The sequence below is a fragment of the Bufo bufo genome, chromosome 5 (genome assembly GCF_905171765.1).
Source record: "Bufo bufo chromosome 5, aBufBuf1.1, whole genome shotgun sequence".
Classification (NCBI taxonomy): domain Eukaryota; kingdom Metazoa; phylum Chordata; class Amphibia; order Anura; family Bufonidae; genus Bufo; species Bufo bufo.
The window spans coordinates 78,961,491-78,977,471 of record NC_053393.1 but is presented as its reverse complement, the minus strand read 5'-3'; the positions used below and the strand labels follow the sequence as shown (position 1 = coordinate 78,977,471).

At 44.0% G+C, this 15,981-nt stretch overlaps 1 protein-coding gene across 5 annotated transcripts in view; it reads left to right on the top strand.

Moving 5' to 3' along the window:
• VPS13B (vacuolar protein sorting 13 homolog B) overlaps window positions 1-15,981 on the top strand; it is a 1,020,896-nt gene that overhangs the window by 69,364 nt on the left and 935,551 nt on the right. For all 5 annotated transcript variants that reach the window (XM_040432419.1, XM_040432415.1, XM_040432418.1 and 2 more), the window contains exon 4: window positions 7,305-7,425. In XM_040432419.1, the coding sequence (XP_040288353.1) occupies window positions 7,305-7,425 (121 nt within the window). The remainder of the gene's footprint in view (window positions 1-7,304; window positions 7,426-15,981) is intronic.

The window sequence follows — 15,981 nt, the reverse complement described above, 5'->3', positions numbered from 1 at the left end:
AAGCACTCCGTAGTGCTTCAGTAGAGTTCCGTTCCATGCTTCCGTTCCGCACCATTCTGCATCTCCGGATTTGCGGACCCAATGAAGTGAATGGGTCCGCATCCGTGAAAGCGAATGCACACGGAACGATGCCCCGTGTATTGCGGATATGCAAATGCGGTCTGCAATACCACAACAGGCAACTCACGTTCATGTGCAATAAGCCTTACTGTTGGAGAATGACACTGTCAATGTAGCCAGGGGCATTTTGGGATAATTATCACTGCGGTTTCATTCCAGCGAGGACTAATGTGAGACTTTATTATTTAGCTTGTTTAACTCTAGATTTCTTTAAAACCACAAAAGCCACCGACTCTAATTAAACAAGGATTTAACAATATAACCTAACACTTCCCCAATCTTAACCCTGGTTATTTGCCGCAAGCCTACTAGAAATTGATTCTGAACTGAATTTGGCTCCAGTCATGTACCCCTGACTAGAGCTGACGTTATCTGAACGTTAGAGGTAATTATGGACGATCACTGACCTCTGCTCTGTGTACTATTTGTCTTTCCGGAGCATCCACTGAATTTCTTGCTCTGTATAACACCTTTAATTAGTATGGGAGGGAAGCACCAGAGTTTCTGGAAATCATTATAAGATGAATTGTGAGAGTCTCCTGATAAAACTGTATTGAGTTTCTTCCATTTATTTAGTTAGCTCTGAGATGTTCCCCTTTTCTCTCCTACGTTTAACCTCTTGACCTTTAATTGAGGTTTTTTTCTCTCCCTTTTGGAACATTTGGTTTGCGCTGTCAATTTACTGTGTTGTGTACTTAGGATGCTTGAGTAGCCTCACGTATAGAGCCTCATGGCAGTGTTAATAGGGTCATGGCTTTTCAAAGTGTTTTAAATGGCTTCTGAATAGATACAGACCATCTACTGTAGTCCCGTCTGCATGCTCTGCTTGTTCTTTAAAAACAAGGGGTGTACAGTTGTTATGCTAGGATTGACTTTAGTGAGCCAGAAAATACCTTGTTGTCTGGTGATGGTGCCATCAGTTTTTAAAGCTGTGACTTGATCCGAGTCATTTTCCCACATACACCAGATTGGACATGTGGATGCAGGGCGCAAAAGGTTGTGCGGTGGCTTGTGGTGTCCTGCAGCGTGCCACTATGTGGTGCCCTTTGTGGTTTCATTCACGAGGAGTTACTGCTTTTCTTTTTAGGGATAAGTAACATGACATCTAGTGGAGCATACCAAATTTTTTTCTGTTTGATTTGTGTGGAGTCGCTGAGAGAAAAAACTATAATGAATTCTGATACATAGAGAGTTACAGTAGGGCCACATATGCAGTATTTATATACAGTGCCTTGCAAAAGTATTCACCCCCCTTGACATTTTTCGTGTTTTGTTACATTACAGCCTTAAGTTCAATGTTTTGTTAATCTGAATTCTATGTGATGGATCAGAACACAATAGTCTAAGTTGGTGAAGTGAAATGAGAAAAATATATAAATAAAACAATTATTTAGAAATAGAAAACAGAAAATTTCCATTTGCGTATGTATTCACCCCATTTGTTAGGAAGCCCATAAAAAGCTCTGGTGCAACCAATTACCTTCAGAAGTCACATAGTTGGTGAAATGATGTCCACCTGTGTGCAATCTAAGTGTCACATGATCTGTCATTACATATACACACCTTTTTTTGAAAGGCCCCAGAGGCTGCAACACCTAAGCAAGAGGCATCACTAACCAAACACTGCCTTGAAGACCAAGGAACTCTCCAAACAAGCAAGGGACAATGTTGTAGAGAAGTACAAGTCAGGGTTAGGTTATAAAAAAAATATCCAAATCTTTGATGATCCCCAGGAGCACCATCAAATCTATCATAACCAAATGAAAAGAACATGGCACAACAGCAAACCTGCCAAGAGACGGCCGCCCACCAAAACTCACAGACCGGGCAAGGATGGCATTAATAAGATAAGCAGCACAGAGACCTAAGGTAACCTTGGAGGAGCTGCAGAGTTCCACAGCAGAGACTGGAGTATCTGTACATAGGACAACAATAAGCCGTACGCTCCATAGAGTTGGGCTTTATGGCAGAGTGGCCAGAAGAAAGCCATTACTTTCAGCAAAACACAAAAAGTTACGTTGTGAGTTTGTGAAAAGGCATGTGGGAGACTCCCAAAATGTATGGAGGACGGTGCTCTGGTCTGATGAGACTAAAACTGAACTTTTCGGCCATCAAAGAAAACGCTATGTCTGGCACAAAGCCAACACCTCACATCACCAAAAGACCACCATCCCCACAGTGAAACATGGTGGTGGCAGCATCATGCTGTGGGGATGGGACTGGGAAACTGGTCAGAGTTGAGGGAAAGATGGATGGTGCTAAATACAGGGATATTCTTGAGCAAAACCTGTATCACTCTGTGCGTGATCTGAGGCTAGGACGGAGGTTCACCTTCCTGCAGGACAATTACCCCAAACACACTGCTAAAGCAACACTTGAGTGGTTTAAGGGGGAAACATGTAAATGTGTTGGAATGGCCGAGTCAAAGCCCAGATCTCAATCCAATAGAAAATCTGTGGTCAGATTGGCAAACCATCCAACTTGAAGGAGCTGGTGCAGTTTTGCAAGGAGAAATGGGCAAAAATCCCAGTGGTAAGATGTGGCAAGCTCATAGAGACTTATCCAAAGTGACTTGGAGCTGTGATTGCCGCAAAAGGGTGGCTCTGCAAAGTATTGACTTTAGGGGGGTGAATAGTTATGCACATTGACCTTTTCTGTTATTTTGTCCTATTTGCGGTTTGCTTCGGAATAAAAAAAACAAACATCTTCAAAGTTGTGGGCATGTTCTGTAAATTAAATGATGCAAATCCTCAAACATTCCATGTAAATTCCAGATTGTGAGGCACCGAAACACGAAAAAAGTCAGGGGGGGGGGGGTGAATACTTATGCAAGGCACTGTAAGTGCCCGATCAAGGGTGATTTCACTGAAAATGATTCTTAAAAACAAAAACATCATTCGGTGTTTAGCAGATTGCGCCACAGTGATTTCATATTGCCGATGGTAACATATCTGTGTGTGTGTGTGTGTGTGTGTGGGGGGGAAGGGGGAAAGGGCGGGGGGCGCGTACTTCCACTTGAAAGGGGTTGTCTCACCTGCTCATTTCAGTCCTCGGTGCACAGCTCCCGGGGCACTTCCCGAGTTGTAGTGGGGGTGGTGCCTCTGCTTTGATGCAGCAGGCAAGCAGTGCTTGGATAATATAATCCCGCCCCTTACCTGTACGTGCACCTCAGGCTGCTGGTGTATCAGAATCACTAGCAGTCCCAGTGGAGCAGACCCTGTACAGATCGTGACAACCAACGATAAGAGGTTGCTGCGATCTGTTTCTTACATGAATGTGGAGATTGAGAGATGGCCGGGACTGGGAGCTAATGCGCATGCGCGCGGCCCCGTGCGCGCGCTTGCTCTCACTATCAATTCCCGGCCAACAGAAAGGCCAGCTTTTTTCCTTTCTGTGCGCAATCGCGGCCACCACTGCTGCATTGCAGTGGTGGCCATAACCCCTAGAGACGAGCAGTCTACAAAGAGGAAGAAGAAAGAAGATAGTGAGGACCAGAGGCATTACTGCTAATGAAACTACACTAGTAAGTTACTTTACTCAGTGGTATAAAGATAATAAATATAACTTGATGAGGTGAGACAACCCCTTTAAAGCTATGCACATTCTTGCGGCAGTGAGGATATATGCTACTAGCCATCTAAACTGGTGAGGGATATCAGATAATCCTATATACAGTAAAGCCAAAGCTGGATCTGGGATTAGTTGGCTTTTTGTAATGTGGGAAAGTAGTTGGAAGATTTCCCTCCATAAGGGAAGAACATTAGGGCACGACCACCAGGTATGCAATAGGGTGCCAATCCCAGAGCATTGTTTCCAGGACGAGTTTGAGTAACCAGATATACAGTGAGCCAATCTATCCGGGGTGAGGTGCCGTCTTAATTGAACCTTCTTAATTTGCTCGAGAGGTACAAGTGGACCATTTCAAGGCCTGCTTCCATTGCTCTGTTGTAAAACCGGCCTGAAGATCTTGCTCCCATTTGAGCATAAAGGGAAGTTTTTCCTCCCAATTTGTCTGATTTAATGAAGTGATATATTGGGGAAAGGCCTTGGAAAGCTCGTTCTGTGGTGTAAAAGGCTTTGTAAAGCGTCTGGTCTGAGGCGGCCAGCCAATTAATAGAGCTAGTAGTTAAGAAGTGTCTAATCTGTAAATCTTGGTAAAAAAGGGAGTGAGGGAGGTTAAATAGAGATTTTTCAAAGTTTTTCAAAGGTCGAGTGATCCCCCCTCATAAAGTAAATGTAAAATTTTTAATCCTCTATCTTCCCACTCCACCAGAGATAGACCTGGTTTATGAGGTTGCAGGCATCTAATGGATAATGATTTAAAGGGTATAGTCATTTTCTTAGATTAGGCAAGGAAGCCTTTCCAGATGTTAAGAGTGAGAGACTATGGCTAAAGGGCATGGGAGCTGCACAGGGCGGAGATGCATAGCCTCTGCTAGCAATCTGAGAGGCTCCCCTAGTTAAAGCAGTCTCAATCTGAAGCTATTTGTGAGTCTTAGATGGTTTAAACCATTCTCTCATGGCGTCAAGAATGGCTGCCTTGTAATATACGAAGATATTGGGTACACTCATTCCTCCATCTAAAAAAGAGTAGTTTAACACTGTTTGGGCTACCCTAGGGCATTTATCCCCCCAAATAAATTGCAGCAAAAGGTTCTGCATTTCAATAAGCAGAGGCTTACCCACTGGAAGGGGTATACATCAGAGTATATACAATATCTTCTGCAGAAATATAATTTTGCATATATGGATACGAGCCACTCAAGAAAGCTTTGGGCGTGAGATCCTGCTAAGTTCAGGTTTAAGGATACTGAGCAAGAGTCGGAAGTTATGAGACGCAACCGGAAAACGTAATGTGATGCCTAAATAAGGAGTACCGTCTGGAAGCCACACAAACAGGTACTTGGTGGACAGGCGTTGGATAGAGCATGAGTCTAATAGTATTGGAAGCACCAGAGACTTGGAGGAGTTGAGCTTATAGATGGAGAGGAAGAGGCCAGCAAGCTTGGCGACAGGCGTCCTGGGTCCAGAGCAGGAGAAGGCCCTTTGGCAAAAAACTCGGTGAGTTTGGAAGGGGTGACCCCCTTAACCACTTTACCATGAGGCATCGCAATTGGGCCTCTAGCCATCACTGATTCCAGTCAGAATAGTCGCTTTGAGACGCTTAAAGGTATTCCCATCACAATGATCACTGTTAAATCTGTTAATGATTTGATGGTGATCATTTTTGTAAATACATTTTATTACCCAATTCCCACCCTTTTTGAGAAAATAAGTCCCCTCTTACCTGTTGTCTTTCGTCTCCCCTGGTTACGACCACCTCTCGCCTGTCAAATCCCGTGCCCGCGCTTGCGCAGCAGACACCTCTCGCCTGTCGAATCCCATGGCCGCGCTTGCGCAGAAGAGTGAAGACTTTCTCCCGGTCGGGCCGCGCAATGTCCCTCACGCCGCCACGCATGCGCCATGATGACTTCTTCCTGGCCAGTATAGTACAGAGCCGCTCACGCTGGCTCTATACTATACAGGCCAGGAATAAGTCACCATGGCGCATGTGTGGCGGCGCACGTGTTGAAGACACAGCCGGGAGAAGATGTCAATCAAGCTGACTGACCTGCCCAGCCGAATCCAGGAAGTGAACGTCGCGCTCGCCGCAGGGAAGTATGAAAATTGTTGATGGGAATACCCCTTTAAGTTAGGTTCCTCAGACGGAGCTCACACTTCACACAGCCGGCGCCATTAGTGGTCAGGCCACGCCCCACATTATTAGAATTTAGACGGCAGTACGGCAGCTTGAGGCCACTATGTGGTGCCTTTGGCTACTTTCACCTTAGTGTTTTTGCTAGATCCGGCAGGGTTCAGCAAAAACGCTTCTGTTACTGATGATACAAAAAGCTGCATCCGTTATGAACGCATCTTTTATTATCTTTAACATACCCAAGACGGATCCATTGAAAGTCAGTGGGGGGTGGATCCGTTTTCGATTGTGTCAGAGAAAATTGATCTGTCCCCATTGACTTGCTCTACTGTATGGGAATGCAACCAAATGGAACGGAATACATTTTGCAGCATTCCGTTCTGTTCACCTACGTTTTCTTACCATTGAGAATTAATGGGGTCAAAACGGAAGCATTTTTTTTCCAGTATTGAGACTCTATGACGGATCTCAGTATTGGAAAATATTAACGCTAGTGTGAAAGCAGCCTTAGGGATAAGTAATATACCATCCAGTGGAACATACCAATTTTTTTTTTTTGCTGTTGGATTTGTGTGGAGTCCCTGAGGGAAAAAAAATGTAATGAATTTTGATGCATAGGTAGGCACAGTAAGGCCCCATATGCAGTATTTGTGTAAGTGCCTTATGAAGGTTAAATGTGATTTAACGGAAACTTTTCTTAAAAACAAAGCATTCGCCTTTCGAAAGCTTCGCCGCCATGGTGCCATTTCTAGCTCCTGCTGGGCTGGAAGTGATCTTTTGCAATTCACATGGCTGCTGCATCCAATCAATGACGCCAGAAGCTTGCTCAGTCATGTGCCGTTCTTGCACATATGACCAACGAGGCCATTGATTGTCAGCAGTGGTCACATGAATGGGCGCGGAACATCACCACTTACAGTCTGAAAAGGACAGGAACCGTGGAACCCTTGACATCAATTGACTTATTGATGGAAGGTGGACATGATTTAGAGTGCTCGTAGATGGTCTTCATGTTGCCAAAAACTGCACTTGGTTTTATTACTGCAGTGGTTCAGTGCGGTTTTCAGATATCTGTTGAGTACAGGTAAAGCATAAAAAAACGTTGTGCCTAATACTGAAAACCGCCTCATATAATCGTGGCAATTTGCTGCTAAACCAGGAAATCAGCTTGACTTTTGATGGACTACGCACACGGATAGCTTTGATGTATTGAGCGTTTACACTATAATCTGTGCTCATTTGGCAACAAGCGTATTCTTTCATTTTCTTCACTTAGTGATACAATACAGAAAATTTGCAATCATTAGGATAGTTTTATCGCCAATTTGCTGTTTTTGTTTGATACATGTATGACATTCCTGCTGGGTATTAATTACAGTATGCTTTGCAAAATGCAGTTATGTTTATATTATGGCACTTGTGGTTGTATCACCTATTTTCTTTTTTCTATAGACCTATAAATCCATATGTTATTTTTTTTTCTTTACAGGATGATCACGAGAGCTGCGGTTCAAGTTCGACCAGTCGAAGCAACACAGATAGTGCTAAATTCCCAGTTAAACCAAGAAAGATCCAACAAACTGCCCCCACCGACCCTGACTTACCACCTGGTGATTATATTGTGTCTTTTTTAGTCTAATGTATATTAGAGGCATTCTATATATTTTATATATTAAGTTGTGGTCCAGCCTAGATCTCTAAAGAATCTTTGGTTGGGAACCTTATAATTTATCAGTACAAGCGGTCCCTCAAGTTACAATATTAATTGGTTCCAGGACGACCATTGTATGTTGAAACGATTGTAAGTTGAGTAATCGGTTCCAAAGCTCGAAAATGTCATCCATGATAAGAGAAAATGAAGATTTAAGAAAAATAAGCAGATAACTAAGACTGATAAAACAATCCCTTACATATAACAGTCAGGAAAAGCTGATAACTAGCAACACATACAGATATTTTACCAGAGTAAGTGGCCTTAGTTGGTTGGATCTGAGTCTGAGACATTGTATGTCGAGTCTAGTTTCAACTTACGATGGGTCAGAAAAGACCATTATATGTTGAAAATATTGTATCCTGATGCCAATTATATCTTGAGGGATCACTGTCTGTACATCTCAATATAAAACACAGAGATAACATTAAGGTACAGAAAATAATTTCTCTCTTCATATAACAGAGACAGAAACAATTTAAAACATGTTACTAATCTAATGATTTGCCCTACATGAGTACAACCAACTAGGCATGGTTAGATGTGTAGTATTCAGCTCAGAAATTCCACAGAATAATGAATGTCCTAGTCCTGTGATGGCTAACCTCCGGCACGCCGGCTGTGGTAAAACTACAACTCCCAAGATGCACACTTGCTTGGCTGTTCTCAGAACTCCATAGAAATTAATGGAGCATGCTGGGAGTCGTAGATTAACCACAGCTGGAGTGACTGAGGTTAGACATCACTGACCTAGCCTCCTGAGAGGTCCAGAGCTCAGCTTGAAGTGTGCAAAATAATTAATAAATTCTGTATTCATAAAATATACTTATTTTATTTCTTTAATGTTTCTTTACGTATACTCTCCCGCCCAGTCTAGCATCGGACCTGGAGAGACGCAGCTTGGTGCTAGGTGGTATAGATGACGACGCCACCATACAGTGTCTAGCGAGTATTGTGCATCAGTTCTATCAGAATGGTGGCCTGTGCACTGTACTCACTGTGTGTGTTGGATGGTGGCCTCAGTAACTATATCGCTAAGTGTACAGTTGTGTGTCTTGATGCCTGATGTCAGACCAGACAGGGACAGTATGTCTGGGACACTTTAATAAATAAGGTGTTGTGTACGTGTGGTCAGAAACAGAGTTGCAAACAAGTACATTGGTCGAACCATCCTGACTTTGTAATAACATTGGCTGATTTTTAATATCCCCCATATTTATGTCAAATGAAAAAAAGTATATGCCAGAGAACTTCATGGAGGGTTTCATGCACAGGCAGATGTAATTTATGTGCAAACTTTGCACATAGGTTAGGTGCCTACTGCCAAATTACATGTAAAGGCCTGAGCTAATGAATTCATAGTTAACAATTTCTGGTAAATTACTAGAGAAATATCAAGGGTGTAAAGAAAAGCAACCGGTCCATCTTTCTGTTTCAGCTTTCTTGGGGTTGCTATTTCTTCAAGACACCTAGCTGGTATGAGGACGTACAGGCATTGCTCCATGAAATTAGGTGTGAAAATTACATTTCCTGGCTATTCAGCTAGCACCCTACTCTGTAATGACGAGACGCAGAAACCCCAAAACAGCTGTCTACAGTTGGATACTTCTTCCATTTGGAAGAGACTAAGGGCTCTTTCACACCTGCGTTATTGTCTTCCGGCATAGAGTTCCGTCGTCGGGACTCTATGCCGGAAGAATACTGATCAGGATTATCCTAATGCATTCTGAATGGAGAGAAATCCGTTCAGGATGCATCAGGATGTCTTCAGTTCCGGTACGGAACGTTTTTTGGCCGGAGAAAATACTGCAGCATGCTGCGCTTTTTACTCCGGCCAAAAATCCTGAAGACTTACCGCAAGGCCGGATCCGGGATCAATGCCCATTGAAAGGCATTGATCCGGACCCGGCCTTAAGCTAAACGTCGTTTCGGCGCATTGCCGGACCCGACATTTAGCTTTTTCAGAGTGGTTACCATGGCTGCCGGGACGCTAAAGTCCTGACAGCCATGGTAAGTGTAGCGGGGAGCGGGGGAGCAGCATACTTACCGTCCGTGCGGCTCCCCGGGCGCTCCAGAGTGACGTCAGGGCGCCCCAAGCGCATGGATCACGTGATCACATGGATCACGTCATCCATGCGCATGGGGCGCTCTGACGTCATTCTGGAGCGCCCGGGGAGCCGCACGGACTGTAAGTATACCGCTCCCCCGCTCCCCGCTCCTACTATGGCAACCAGGACTTTAATAGCGTCCTGGGTGCCATAGTAACACTGAAAGCATTTGGAAGACGGTTCCGTCTTCAAATGCTTTCAGTACACTTGCGTTGTTACGCATCCGGCAGGCACCTCCGGCAACGGAAGTGCATGCCGGATCCCAACAACGCAAGTGTGAAAGAGGCCTAAGTTCCTTTCAAGGCTCTTCGATGGGTCGGACATTGACTCACAGGTTAAAGGGTAACTGTCATGTTTTCATAAAAAAAATCTATTTTAGCATATGTTACTGCTGCAGCAGCATTATGCATAAAGCAATCTTTAGTTTCTTCACATACCACTGTTTTCCTTGAGTTTTTCCCTTAGTTATGGCTGTTTAAACATTTCCAATATAAGGATCTTCTCAAGATTGCTCCTCTGCCAGTTCTCGGGGCCAAAACTGCTTTCCCTCACTTCCCATACACACTTGCTGTAGCCAGCAGCTTCCTGCCAGCCAATCAGATTAGAATTACCGAGAGACACGCCTCCTCACTCTGAAGCCTAATGCAGGCATGCAGTGTGAAGGACCGCCCCTCCGTCTTTTGTTTATACTAAAGGGAAGACAGACAAGGCATAGCAACGTAAAGGGAAGACAGACAAGGCATAGCAACGTAAAGGGAAGACAGACAAGGCATAGCAACGTAAAGGGAAGACAGACAAGGTATAGCAACGTAAAGGGAAGACAGACAAGGCATAGCAACAGTCTTTTAAGGGAGCAGTAGAAAGGGACAGAGGACATTAATGAAAGCTGTTATTATAAGGCAATTACAATCATTGACAGACTAACTCAGGTGTACTCTAATAAACTAGCAAATAAAAAAAATATGACAGTTATCTTTTAACTATCTCAAGAGGTGTCTCTAGAGATAGTCTTCTACTTTCTGGAGGAGAGATAATCTGCCTACTTCTTCAAAACAAAAAATGTTAGCCATTTTTGATGTTTTTCTTGTGGGATGAGATGTTTCTGTAATGTTCATGGTGTGCTATGATTTATTTTTATATGCTATTTGGTTTTCTGAATAGCTGGAAATGATAAGTTAATAAGCAACAATTATTTATTTTGCTCCCGTTCACCTCTTTGTACAAACCCTATTAGTTGAAGCAAGGGCAAAAGGGCAGACACGGTTAGTCCAGAGGTCAGGGTTTGGTGGAAAACAGAAAGTGGGCTGTCTCCTTACTGACTGCTCTCACACTAGGGCCTCCTGCATTCCATCATGCCTCCCTTCACTCAGGAGAGGTTCCTCCAAGCCGGCACCCTCACTTACTGTTTATTTGCTTTAACACTGTCATAGCAACTTGATGATGGAATAATAAAGATATGTGTGAAAAATTGGTCCTTTGGGATTTCCAACCCTATTCGTGTGATTTATTGTAGACTCTAATTGAACTATATTATCTAACCAGCTCTGTTTGCAAAAGCTACATTTTCTTTATATGTATTGCGTCACCTGAACAGGTAAAAAATTATTGCTATATTAATTTATTTAATAGATCTCGGATGTGGGTGATACTTGGTTGGCTACCTGAGTACCATTGATGAAATTGACCTGACTATAGAAGTAGGGAAGCTGGAAAATTGTGAGCCTTACTGAGATCAGAATCTGTATGCAGCTGAAAAGAACAGAGACAGTTTAAAGGTGCTCTGCATAGCTCATCAGTATCTGATCGTGGGGGTCCGACACCCGTGACCCCTGCTGATTAGCTGTTTGAGAAGACACCGGTGGTCCTGTGAGCGCCATGGCCTTCTCTCTGCTCACCAAGCACAGCGCCGTACATTGTATAGCGGCTGTAGTTGGTATCGCAGCTCAACTGTATTCACTTCTATGTGACTGAGCTGCGCCTATGCCATGTGACCAATGAACATGATGTCACCTGACAAAAGGTTAATGTGGCAGCATCGGTGTACACAGCAGAGGCTCGGCTGTCGAGAAGTGACTTACCGCTGCGCCATACATGTACGGCGGATGTCGGGAAGGGGTTAATCGGACACAGTCATTGTAACAATAAAAACATTATAGAGCTTACTAATATAAGTTCACGCCTTGTTGGGCTCTATCTGTACGGACAGGGCTGACAACCTAAATTTTTCTTTTTTTATGGACAAACTGGAAAACCACATTGAATGATGACGATTATAAGTAATACTTTTCTATAGCTCAATATACTGATAAGAATACATTAGCAGTCTTTAGTGAGAGCCATAAAATGCTGAAAATTACAGTCATAATGTCCTGATCAAGTACCACCAGCCTCAAAAAATCACGGACAGAACAATTTTTTTTTTTACACTGGAAAGAATTGCCCATCCTGGAAATTCGGGATGGTTGACAATCCTGTGTACGGAGCGATTTTCTCCTAGAAGGAGGTGCTCTACGCCATGCGACTTTATGGGTTTTAAACCTCTTTCATATGATACTCGGCCTCCAACCATGACTGAATAAACTCACTGAATATACAGATGAACAGTCAGTAAGGCGAAGCTGAGATCCAGCTGTAGGGACCCAGGCTTGATAATAAATTGTCCTGCGTTTTTCCCACCCCTAGCAATAGTCTTCCATTGGGGAAACAGTGAAACAAACTTGGATAAGGATGGAAAAATAAAACGTGCAGCACTTCTTAAATCACTGCTAATGCTTTGGACAGAAATTACCAATCGTCTACTTGAGCCATAGAGTTGTGCGCATTGTGAGCGCTGATACCCAAAGTGGGAAATATTTATAGCCATCCATTTGCCAGAAATGTTTCTGTTAGAGAAGAAAACGTTCACATGCTCTGCTCTTCTACGATTTGTGACTCGGCAGAATGTGACAAGTTAAGTAGGATTTTGGGCTTAAAGGGGGAGATTTATCATCTCCCTTAGGGCTCATGCACTTAAATGGAGTCTGCGATCCGCATCTGACGGTCCGCACTGCAAAAAAGTAGTGCATGCAGTACTTTTTTGAGGTGCGGAGGCACGGCCAGAAGCACCACGGAAGCACTCCGTAGTGCTTCCGTGTCATTCCATTCCAAGTGAATGGGTCCGTATCCGTGATACGGGGTGCACACGGCTGGTGCCCCATGTATTGCGGGCCAACAGCCGTGTGCATGAGCCCTTATGCCTGAAAAATGGTGTCTGCGACTTTGTAACTGCAACTTTTAATAAAATGGTTGCATCTCTAGGCTATTAACCAGCCCTCGCCAATTTCCGTAAACCATACATGGCAAGGGTGGTAATGGGGCGTGGCCAGCTGCTGCAACAAATTTATCTTAATTTACGTCAGTTTTCGGACGTCAATAAAGCTAGAAACCTACGGCAGCTCTGAGCTGTTGTCGATTTTTTTTCAGGTGCACGGACTGCAGGAAAAGATCCTGCGCGTGTGCAGTTCACTGCCGGCCCGGCATGAGCACTGTGATGCCCATCGATACATCTAGTGCTCATGCGCCGACTAACATTCCGAAGCCAGCGACCAGTGTGCACGTCCGCTGGTGCACGAACTGCTCACACGCAGGATCTTGGCCGGTACTTAGGATGACACAACGGACTTACAGGGCGGGACAAGCAAGAGGCTGGGGAGGAGTAATGTGAAAAAAAGGCAGAGCGGCCTGGGCACCTACTCCACGAAACCCTCGCACTTGCGAGCCCTTATTTGCATATGGATTAAACAGTGTTTTTTCAGCTGGTGAAAGTCACCACAAAAGAACAAAGATACCATTGGAATCATGACTAGTTGTGCTAGAGCGCCATGTAAGCAGCGTGTAACGTCTTTTTTTTTTACATTGTTTTGTTTTCTTTTTTTCATTTATTTCTTTTTGACACATATTTCTCCCAAGATGTCATTAAAAAAACACATTGCCTCCTTTTTAATAATTTTTTTTAGAACTTTTTCAATTGTAGTTAGTATCAATCAGTAACATCGCAAAACTGCTTCCTATTGTGACTGCATAGTGCTCATTGAGAAGTCAGAAGCCGTAATAAGCAGGATCTGACCTGATCCTGCTACATTTCAGGAGCTCTCATCCTATGGCGCTGCGATCAGAAACATAGCTGATTGCAAAGGAACGATCAGCGGTGTTTCTGTCCTGGAGGACAGGAGGATGCATGTGGACTGCGGGTTGTGCACCCCTGCTGTAGATTATATAAACTTAGACCGGCTGTCTAGACCTGCACCAGATTTATCACAGGGGCTCAGGCCGGATGATAAATGTGACACAGGGATAGACACTAATTTGGTACAAAACATTGCATCTTCGGCCATGCCTCCTTTGCAGCAGAGCCATGCCCACTAACCATTAAGACCCACTTTTCCAGCAAATAAAAAAACTTGCAGAAATAGTAGTTGTGCCAAATTGTGCCACTTTTTAGACAGATTCTTAGCGCAGACATGCTAGCAAATCTTTGCCACAGAGACTGGTACAAATGTCTCCAGAACCCTGCGTATTCTAAATACCTTGCAATACCTCCAAGCTCTTTTATTTGCTTGCACACACACATACATTATTGCAAAACCTAAGGACAGGAGAGAGATGTGTGCTGATGATGTATTCAGTTTAGGTAGAATATTGCGCAAATTCTGCAGAAAGCTGAGGTGGCTATGTGGTATCCGCCTCCCAAGCCGCGCAGCCATTTCGTGCATCATGCAGATTAAAGTCACGACCACTACAATAAAGGATGTCTTTTCATGGTTCAGATGGACGGCACTGGAAGACTTAGGCCCCTTTCACACAGGCGAGTATTCCGCGCGGATGCGATGCGTGAGTTGAACTCATTGCACCCGCACTGAATCCTGACCCATTCATTTCTATGGGGCTGTTAACATAAGCGGTGATTTTCCCGCATCACTTGTGCGTTGCGTGAAAATCACAGCATGCTCTATATTATGCGTTTTTCACGCAACGCAGGCCCCATAGAAGTGAATGGGGTTGCGTGAAAATCCCAAGCATCCGCAAGCAAGTGCGGATGCGGTGCGATTTTCACGCACGGTTGCTAGGAGACGATCGGGATGGAGACCCGATCATTATTATTTTCCCTTATAACATGGTTATAAGGGAAAATAATAGCATTCTGAATACAGAATGCATAGTACAATAGCGCTGGAGGGGTTAAAAAAAATTAAAAAATAATTTAACTCACCTTAGTCCACTTAATCGCGATCCCGGCATCTCCTTCTGTCTACTTTACTGAACAGGACCTGTGGTGAGCATTTACTACAGGTAAAGGACCTGTGGTGACGTCACTCCGGTCATCACATGATCCATCACATGATCTTTTACCATGGTGATGGATCATGTGATGACCGGAGTGATGTCACCACAGGTCCTTTACCTGTAGTGAATGCTCACCACAGGTCCTGTTCAGTAAAGGAGACAGAAGGAGATGCCGGGCTGCGCGAGCAAGTGGACTAAAGCGAGTTAAATTATATATTTTTTTTAACCCCTCCAGCGCTATTTTACTATGCATTCTGTATTCAGAATGCTATTATTTTCCCTTATAACTATGTTATAAGGGGAAATAATACAATCTACAGAACACTGATCCCAAGCCCGAACTTCTGTGAAGAAGTTCGGGTTTGGGTACCAAACATGCGCGATTTTTCTCACGCGAGTGCAAAACGCATTACAATGTTTTGCACTCGCGTGGAAAAATCGCGGGTATTCCTGTAACGCACCAGCACATTTTCCCGCAGCGCCCGTCTGAAAGAGGCCTTAGCGGGTGTCTGTTCGCGGTTTAGCTCCATTTATGCCGCAAGTGGGTCTACGGTATTGAAGTAGAAAACAAATCGCGGCACAAACATGTCAAAATACGCCTTGTGATCAGAGCCTTATGCAGGTATTACAAATTATAGTAGTCTCTATGCAGCATTTTTTTTGGGTGTGGAAACACCCGTGGGGTACCTGCACATTTTGTCTGCACAGAAAGAACGCAGTGTAATACAGTACCAGCAATGACACAAATCTCATGTACACTTAGCTTTTTTCTAAGGTGTGGAAATTGACCTGCTGTGTGGATTTTGAAATCTGCAGCATATCCATTGTTGTTGTGTTTTTCTTTTTCTTTGTGCGTATTTCACTATTTTCGATGTAAGGCTGCATTCACACGTGGAACACGGTCCGTGTGATACCGGCCTGTATTTCTTCAGAGTGCAGGAGCGCACGGCGTCATTGGTTGCTATGACACGGTGCGCTTCCAGCTGCCGCCGCAGTACAGTGATGCACTGGTATAGATCATACCA